Source organism: Papaver somniferum, chromosome 5 (genome assembly GCF_003573695.1).
Source record: "Papaver somniferum cultivar HN1 chromosome 5, ASM357369v1, whole genome shotgun sequence".
In the NCBI taxonomy this organism is placed as follows: Eukaryota; Viridiplantae; Streptophyta; class Magnoliopsida; order Ranunculales; family Papaveraceae; genus Papaver; species Papaver somniferum.
Genome location: NC_039362.1, coordinates 194,980,120 through 194,989,833, shown reverse-complemented (window position 1 = coordinate 194,989,833; position 9,714 = coordinate 194,980,120). Strand labels below are relative to the sequence as shown.

At 35.9% G+C, this 9,714-nt stretch overlaps 1 protein-coding gene across 1 annotated transcript; it reads left to right on the top strand.

Moving 5' to 3' along the window:
* The first annotated feature begins 5,714 nt into the window (after window positions 1-5,714).
* LOC113280480 lies at window positions 5,715-9,261 on the top strand. Its single transcript, XM_026529099.1, has 10 exons — window positions 5,715-5,719; window positions 5,802-6,126; window positions 6,266-6,352; window positions 6,439-7,044; window positions 7,156-7,258; window positions 7,321-7,466; window positions 7,710-7,919; window positions 7,994-8,238; window positions 8,337-8,541; window positions 8,731-9,261. Exons 1-10 carry the CDS (start codon window positions 5,715-5,717, stop codon window positions 9,259-9,261), a joined length of 2,463 nt encoding a protein of 820 aa, XP_026384884.1.
* The last annotated feature ends 453 nt before the right edge of the window (window positions 9,262-9,714 follow it).

Genomic DNA, 9,714 nt, shown 5'->3' with positions numbered 1-9,714 from the left:
TTCTCCAAGGTGTCTCAGAACATATTCATCAAGGCTGTAATGTTGATCTGTCTTGTTCTGTAACTTGCATGCCTCCTAAACTCTGCTGTTGTTGTCTCTTCATCCCAACCTAAGCACTTTTTAGTTAGAGCATAAAGTTGTGCCCAACTTAACTGCTTTGTGTAGTTAAACTTCACAGCTGTGCCTTTGTCGGGAAGGTTAAGAATATGCACAACAACATCCGGGGTAATCGTCATCTCCCCAAACAGCATATGGAAAGTATCGGTCTCATGATACATTCTCTCCACGAACGCCAATATGGCCACAAGATCATGTTCCAACAATGAATTCTCGACGACATTAGCTAACCCCGAGTTGGCAACAATTGACTTGAACCTTTTTACATTCACCGGATAAAGGCCGCGCAAGCATTTTTGTTGGTGCGGCGGTAGGTTTGAGTAGACGGACCGCATCTTGATGACCCTATTAAAGTACATAAAAAAATCCTTAATATAAATATTACGATATAACACATAGACAATACTTTAATAAAAAATAGTAATTTTATTACCTCGGTTTCGTATATTTCTCTGGCCCATGAGTCTTTTTATCCAAATAGCAATTTTCCTCCATCCGCCGGTAGCCCAAGGATTGTGCCTGCTGTAATACCCTTCTTCTTCAAGTGCTGAGGGACAAGATGTGATGCTTTCTTAGCAGTATCCTTATTTACACCATCTTTTCCTTTTTTGGCTTTTTGGGTACCACTTGGTTGTCCTTATTCTTCTACTCTTGGCACTGGATCAACTGGTTCAATTTCATGGTGGGGTGTAACTTGTGGAGCAGTTGGTTCTGTAATTTGTTGAGCGGCTTGTTCAACACTTGGTTGCACCCCTTGTTCACTGCCTTGTTGTTCTACACTTTTTTCAGCACTTGGTTGCACTCCTTGTTGACTGCTTTGTTCTTGTAAGCTTTGTTGAGCACTTGAATTATCTTTGGCACTCCTTTCCCTCCTAGCACTAGCTGTCACTTTCTTCCTCCTTTCTCGACTTTGTCTAAACAACAAAGAAAGGAACAATATTTACAAACTATACAATCAGAAGACAAAGTATGGAAATATAACCTGAATGTACACATTCGGACGTAAGAAGACACATATTGTTCCCGAATACAAAACAATCGAAAGCTAACTAAACATATTTACAACCGAATATGCATCAATTGGAGTTCAGAAGCTCTAAATTTTTCATCCTACACAATCGGAATACAAAGTACACAACTATAACCCGACTGAACAAATTCGGAAGTAAGAAGACACATATTTTTCCCGAATGAAAAACAATCGGAATATAGCTAAACATGTTTATAACCAAATATTCATCAACTGGAGTTCAGAAACTCTAAAATTTTATCCTACACAATCGGAGGTATAAAACATTATATTGTCTTCCGAATAAATACTTTCCCCAAAATGGGATTTTTCCTATATCAGAAATTTTGAGATTTTTTCAATATATATATATATATATATATTCGGTAGTGAGTGTACTTCCGAATACTGTGTGTCTACTTAAATATATTCGGGAGCCAAAAAATTCATTAAACTACCGATTATTACCAGTTTGTATCCAGGAAGATATGGCCAACAATATTCGGCCAATAACCATCAAATATTTCTCCCGAATACTGTCGATGTTCTTGAGAAATGAAGAAAACGACTACATTCGGAAGTAAATAAGAATGAATATCGCCCGAATCTGGATAAATAACCGAAAACCCTTGAAATTTTTTTTCTCGATTCATCGAATTAAAGCGAAATAAACCCCAAAATGATAGATTCTTACCTAACTGGGGCCATTTGAAGTTGACGAAGTGTTTGACTATCGGAATCGCCACCACCGACTACATCGACGGGTACTTCTTCTTCGCGTTCTTCTTCATTTGCAGCAACAATTTTTTTATTTCTTGCTAAAATCCCAATCTTTGGATCGATACCCCGAGCAATGTTTTTGGTTCTAGGTCTGTGGGTTTCATTTCCCTTATCCATTGTTTTATAAACGAATCGACGATGTTTTGATTTTACGATTCGCAACGATGTTTCTGTTGAACACAAGAACGAGGGAAATTTTCTCTTCCACAATCGGAAGATAATATGAAACTGGAAGAAGAAGAGTTGAAATGAGTAGAATTTTTTTTGATTTGGTTTTTATACAGTTTTACCATATGGGCATTTATGTAACTTCAATATCATATTGGGTACCCCTTAACTAGAGTCTTTGGCTGGATATAAATTGATGGCCCTTAAATCCTTTCGGGTGGCCCCTAAAAACGCGAGTTTATTTTTCCTTCTCAATCATGATTACAATAAAATTGATTGAGGGTATTGATTATTCTTCAAAAACATTAATTATATCAGATATCTTACAAAAATTTAACCAGATAATTAGCCTTTTTTTTGTTGATGTTGATTTAATGACTGTCTTATTTTTTTGGGCTATAGATAACAATTATATATAATTTTGTGGGCTATGTGCCATGATTACCAAGGTGTGTTTAGTCAGCTTAAGCACTTATTTTAAATGGGTTATGGTTAATAAATGTGTGGGATACATTTAAGAGAAGCCTTCCCTAATTTTAATTAGTTACGGTTAGGAGTTCATCATCACCTAACCGTAAATTGGTCTTACAGTTGGCTACGAAAGAGGAACCCAACCGCAAGTTAGCTCTGAAAATCTAAAAACTTAAAATCTTTGTATATATTTTCATCAATTTTGATAATAAAAAAGACACTGGAGCTAAATTAGAGGTATACTAATTATTTTTATCCATTGATTTCGTCATTTTGGTTGAATCAAATATAGGGTTTTGAAAAGAAATCCCCGAAAAAAAATCCTCTACTTTTTCTTCCCACCATAGTTGACACTTAACTTGATTTAGTTTTTACAATAAGTAAAAAAAGATTCATTAATCTAATCACTAGCTAATTAGATTATTAAAGGAAAATTTGTTGTTTGGTCCTAAGCCCATATATTTAGTTATAGTAGGGTCCAAACGGGTTTTAAACTTATCAATAGGTCCATAATATTTTGAAAAGAGCAAAATGACGAGCTTACCCTAGTAGTTACCACGTGTGAAGAATGCACCCACTATCTATTCCCGTACAAAACCGCTGAAACAGTCAGAAAAATCATTAATGTTTATAACTTTACACAGAGAAACTGAAATCTTAACAGAGAAAATTCAAAGAGAATCTCAATCATTTTGAGATATCCATATTCTAACAAAACAGATCTCAAAGTTCATTCGCAATCATACGATTTCCCTTTGAAAACAACGTCTGATTCAGAGAAAAATCTAAAAACCTAATAATGGTTACAAGAAAAATCAAAAGAACAATCAGAGAAGAAGAAATAATAAGAGATGATAGTACTGCTCTTAGGTCATCAGAAGAAGAATCAGGAATTTCAAGACGAAAATCAAAGAGGAAAAAGAGTAACAAGGTTGAAACACCGAAATCGAAGAAAAAAACTTCAAAAAGTTCATCGGACGATGAATATACAGATGTACTAAAAATAAAACGAAGAAAACCGAGTAACAACGCACCAATTCAGAAAAAAGGTACTATTTCTAACACTTTCAGTATATTTTTTGTTTCGGGGACATAGATCCACCAGTACATATTAGAAGTACTGATTAAAAATTTATGAAAACCTATCAGAGTTTACATGCAACTTCTACTTTGTGTTTCTAGCACTTAGAATTGGCAGTACATAACTATAAAACTTTAGAATAAGAATCAAAAGTGATATGCAATGTGTTTCATTTTATTTCTGATACATAGAGCCAGCAGTACATATATCAAATACTGAGGTTTTTTCTTAATTAGGTTGTTTTTTGGCAGTACATAAGTCCAGTTTTGAATGGGTAACATTGTTTATGTGTCTATTTACCACTGTTTGTGTTTCTGGCACATAATTGGCAGTATATAACTAAAAAACTGATACATTGTAGTGTTTATGTACTCTAAATTCATCTGTTTCTTTGTTTATGTGATAATGATCTTTGGATATGAAGTACATAAGGCCAATAATGATTGATTGTGTTTCTGAGATGATGAATGTGTAGTCCATAAATGTTGTACTGAAATAAAACCAATTAAATTTTGCAGGTAAGGTTGTGCCAAAATCTGTTAGGAAGTTGTATAGGTCTGGTTTCACAGCATTACATAGCCTGGTTGCCAGAATGAAGGAGAGTAAATATACTTTGAGTGAAGCCACATTGGAAAAGATAGCCGAATCTTCTTATGGATAGATGTTTTTGATGTTCTGGCACACTAAGTACTCAGAAAGTTATTGGGAAATGTTGGAAGGTGCAGTGAAAAAGTACTTGAAGTGTTACAAAAGGGGTCGAGTCAAGAATGAGCTCACATTTGAGTTTGTTAGAAGAGGTGAAATGCACATTATCACGTCGACACCAGAAAAAATGGGTGTAATGTTTGGAATGCCAAGAATGGCAGGAAGAAGAACTGATGACACCTTTTTGATGGTAGGTGGTGGATGGAGGCAGAAACCATTCTACATTAGACACTTTGGTGATAGCAACACGGTTACAAGACCAATGCTACAAGATGCCATCTTGAAACTGCGCAAGCGTACTGGTATCAAGAATTGTAAATCTGAAGGTGGCGAAGACAGTGATGATGACAATGATGAACAAGTAACCGATAGTGAAGATGATGAATATATGGAGTACATGATACCAAGAGTAGAAACTGAACAAACAATTGAAGATATGGTTAAGCTATTATGCCTGTTTATGTATATTACTTTGTTTTTTACAACAAAAGATGCTCATAAACTCAAAGAAAAGTACTTTGGTTTAGTTGATGATCTTGAGAAGTCAAAGAATGTATCTTGGCCTGACCTGATACATAGTTTCTTATAAAAGAAAATCAATCAGAACTACAACACTCCCGAGGACATCACTGGTTGTGTCGTCTATTTGTTGGTATCGATCATCTAGTACAAGCTTTTTTTTTTCCAAGTACATATTTACTCTATTGTCATTTAAGTTTCTGTATTTGATTCTATTGATTTTATTTTTGTCATAGTTGTTGTACGCGGAGCATACTCACTTGGTGAAACCAGTGACGTTACCAGATGATCGATACCTTCCAAGAGCGGCAAGGTGGAACATCAAAGAAATATCTGTTGAGTTTCTAAAGGATATGGAGGCTTCGCAATACACAGTAAGTCCCTAAGAAAAACAATACATATTACTAGGATAAGTTTTATTTCATTATGCTTCTTGTAGTTTTGGTTTAGGAAACAATGATGCACCAGTACATATCTAAAAAACTGATTAAAGTTGATGAATTTAAGTATAATTATTTGTGTTTTCATAAATAATTATACTTAAATGATTTGTTTTAGGTAGGACACTATCAGAAAAGCAGTTTTCTGATTGACCAAAATGATTGTGTGTGTGTCATATGCACTATTTATTTGAGTACATATATGTTATACTGATACAAAAACTGGTTATATGTGTGCGTTATATGTACTTTTCCAGTTCTCTAAAGAATTTAAGGATGAATATACTATGTATGAAAAAGAAATGTTGAATGAAATTGCTCAAAGGCTTCCAGTTGAAGAAGTGCCATTGACAGTAGATTGGCAAGAAAAATTCGAGGATTTGGAAGTAAAGAATGAAGATTTGAGGCTGACAATTGCAGAAAAATGGTGTGAGTTACAGAGCAGGAAAGAGGACGGCCTCCCCATTGATGTGAGTATCCTAGAAGAGCTTTTGAATGATATATATCACAGAGCTTACCCACCTCCACAACCAAACTCGGGAGAAGAAGAATCTAGCAGTAGCTCTGAAGAAGGGCATGATGATTTGGATGACACCGTTCCATCAACAACTACTCCCTTGGTAACAGAGGATGAACAAGAAATTCCAGATGATACCCAAGAAAAGTCGAATGAACAGGGAAATGCTACTCCAACAATGCCTGTTATGGGGGGCTCTGAAGAAAATCTCACACAGTTCGATATTGAAGTTTCACAGTTTAAAATTTGGGCTAGATCTGATTTGGAGCGAAAGGTGAAAGAGCTGCAAGAGGAAAAGAGCATGCCAGAACCATCACAGGTAAGTTATATTCTTTCTAGTATTAGTTTAGTTTGTAAAAAACTAAAACTTGTCAGTACATATCTACTATACTGAAAAAACATACAAGTACATATCTGCAATACTGATTAAAAACATATCACCTTATGTTGAATAACAGACTGAAAAGGCTGAACTCCAACAAACAGCAGCGACACAAGTTCTGGGTAATATTGAAGTGGAAATTGGTTCTCTTAGAGATAGACAGGTGAGCGAATTGAACGTTACACTAGTTACCAATTTTATACTTTGTCATCCTATAAAATAATACGGTTTGGCATTGCATTTATGTAGGGTGCATCGCTTGAAGAAATGTTGCCGAATATGCAGTTTATGCCTTTGGTTTGTGAGCTGCCGAGTCTCAAAGAACTGCATACCGTGCCGATGGAGAAACTGATTGACCTGGCCATCCATGGGAAGGGTATTTATACCGATGAGTACTCAAAATATCTACAAGCTGAAATTATGGGAGATCCTTATCCATCCTTAGGAATTCTTAGTCTGGAGTACCCGTCGACTGGTAGTTTACCAAGCTTGGAAAAAATGGAATCTTCTCAAATCTTCGACAAATTTTATGCTAAAGATCTGGATCCTCCATCACAAGTTTCAAGACCAACTTTTGACTTGGGTTTAGGACCAAGTGATCAAAATGGAGAAGAGGTGCAGCAGCCTGCAATTGATCTAGGTGCACCTGATCCACCTCAAATCCATCTTGCAGCTGCGCCTGCGCATAATGAAGCTCCAGCTGCTAGAGGAGCATCAGATCAAGCTCAAACGGATCCCTCGGATGAGCAAGCTCAAATCGATACTGCACCTACACTTAATGAAGCCTCTGCAATTGTTTTAGCTGCAGCTGAAAAAGCTCGTTTGAAAGCTGATCTTCAGCAACCTGAACAAGAAGTATGAACATGTTCTAAACCTAGTACATATATCCTTCTGATACATATAACCAGCAGTACGTATATCAATTTTTGGTCAAATAGTTCGTAGTCTGATTTGTTTCAAATGCAGGGAATAAGGAAACCTTGGGATCCCATTCCATTCAATGAAGTAGAAAGGAAGAAGAAAATGAAGAATGACAGAAAGCAACAGCCTACTAAAATTAGAGAGTCTTGTAAGTACCTAAATCTACTTCTGTTTAATGAATTTATGTTTTGTTTTTAATGATGCTTTTAGCATATGTACTAATGCTGCCGATTCTCAAACAGTATCCAGTTTTAGATGCTGAAAAGGCAGAGGAAGCTCGACTGAAGAAGAATATGAGCGCCGAAAAAGCTAAAGCATATGCTGAGACTCTCCAACTTCTTTCTGAGCTACAGAAGGTAATTATAATTACCAAAAAAGTGAAAAGTAACAAATTTATCAATACTTAATGGACCACTTATGTTACATATGTTCAATAACATGGGAAAAACCAACAGTACATATGTTATGTACTCAGTGAAACTAAAAGTACATAACTTCTGTACTGAAAAGAATCCAAGAATACATATGTTCTATTCTGTTCATTTTTTTTTTGCTTTTTTAGTCTCTCATTTTTTTTTTACGTTTATGGTATATTGAAGGATAACGAACCTGGAGTTAGTCAAACATCAGAGGAAGATGACGTAACACTTGCCAAGAGACTCGAAGATAGGCTGGCTACAAAGAGTAATGAAGTCAAACCAATAGCGAAGTCGACTACGTCAGTCATGGACAAGGAGAAGAAAAAGCCGACTATCTCAGCCAAGGAGAAGAAACTTACTCCAAAAATCACATACACCCCTCAGAAGCCAGTAACTCGGAGCCACCCGCAGAAAAGAGTTGATCCTGAGTTTGCTAGTGGCAAAGGACTGTCGGGACATAAAAGGCGAAAAAAAAGTCCAGAACTGAAAACCCAGTTGGAAAAGATTGCCCAACAGAGAAAGTTCAGAAAAAGGATAGCGAGAATGTGAGAAAGAGAAAAGCTAAAGGTGATCCAAATCTGCAAGAACTTACTAAAAAAGTGAAGAATGCACGCAAGTTGTTGAGCCTAAGGAAATCTCCGTTCTATAAGGATTTGAGTTCACAACAAAGAGCGCTTCTCTCTCCTTTTTTTGACAAAGCTACCTCAATGTGAGTCTCTCTTGGATAGTCCCTTTCATTTTAACAAAACTTTATGTACTTCGTTTAGAATCAAACTTATAATTGATTTGGATTATTTGAATTTGCAGCAACAGTGCTTGGAAAGCTCCTGCTGTGATTGGTCATCACATATTATCTGCAGAGACATTTGAAGATCTGCTACATAACAGGGCTTTAGAGGGAGATCTTATAAATTACTGGCAATACCAACTGAAAAAAGCATATCATAATGAGCAACCAGTGAATGGACAGAGAAAGTACATTCCAGTACTCCACATTGATCCAACAGGCTGGGTATGTTTTCCAATTTATCTTGATAAACAACATGCATCATGTCTTTGTAAAGGGCATAGCATATCTGCGAAACTAAAACGAAACAATTTTTTTTTGATGTTGTAACAAATATTATGCTTTCATATATGTGTTTTACACTATAATTTTCAGTACATATTTACTACACTGATAAATTTAATTCTTTTTCAGTTTTATTTAAGTGACCCAGTACATCAAGCAGCAAACACTGCTGTATTCTTACCCATCAGGAATATGGAGGAAGGAACCAGGAAGATTATTATTCCAATGTCACACCAAAACGTGCATTGGACGCTTCTTGTGTATGAATGCGAGAAAGGCGAATTCTTCCACTACAACACTTGGGAAGCTGTATCCAAAAATGAGTGTCTCGATAATGCTAATCTTATGGCAGAATACTGCTTGTTAGCAATTAATGAACGCTTGTCGAGCCTGCGCCTTCCACTTGTAAGCAGAGTAAAGATGATTAGTTACCCAACACCTCAACAGGGAGACTATCCAGATTGTGCAATATATATCATGCACATCATGAAGAAAGTTGCAAAGGAGGAAGTAATTGATGGAGTGCGAATGAGCTTGGGAGACCCAGAAGAACTAAAGGACAAAATACATAAGAAGAGGATCTCTTTAGCATGCAAAATACTCTCAGCAACATCTCCTCCTGAGGAGAGCTGGAATATTCATGCTCCAAAAGGTTTTTAAGACAGTGCTTATATGAATTAGGAATGCATAGTAGAAGTTATCATAGAGAACATATTCAGAGTTTGCTAGTTTGTTTTAGACAATATCAAAGTTTAGTAATTATTCTTATTTATTTTGATAACAATTGTTCTCGAAACTATGGTGTTTGTGTTTAATCTATGTACAGTTGTTTGGCTTTATAAAAATGTTGACATGTTGGATGGTAAAAGTCCATAGTATGAAGTGTTTTGGTGTGTATTATGTAACATAGACCAGCTATTAGAGTCAATTGAAGAATATGACTCTCTAAATTTGTTAATCATGATGGGAGAGAACATGAATCTCAGAGCTGGTCTCTTTGTTTGGTGTGTCTTAATTGAACAGAAAGTACATAATAGTTGTGCTCAGAAAGTCTTGAACAAACTTGGAAATCAACCTGAAAACCAATAATATTGAAAGTGGATAATGCAGTAC

What these genes read in the sequence shown, in the direction of transcription:
- LOC113280480 (XM_026529099.1), top strand. An exon ending in GCATGCCAGAACCATCACAG is followed by an intron (nt 6,127 to 6,265) that starts GTAAGTTATATT and finishes GTTGAATAACAG; the next exon opens with ACTGAAAAGGCTGAACTCCA. An exon ending in ACATTGATCCAACAGGCTGG is followed by an intron (nt 8,542 to 8,730) that starts GTATGTTTTCCA and finishes ATTCTTTTTCAG; the next exon opens with TTTTATTTAAGTGACCCAGT.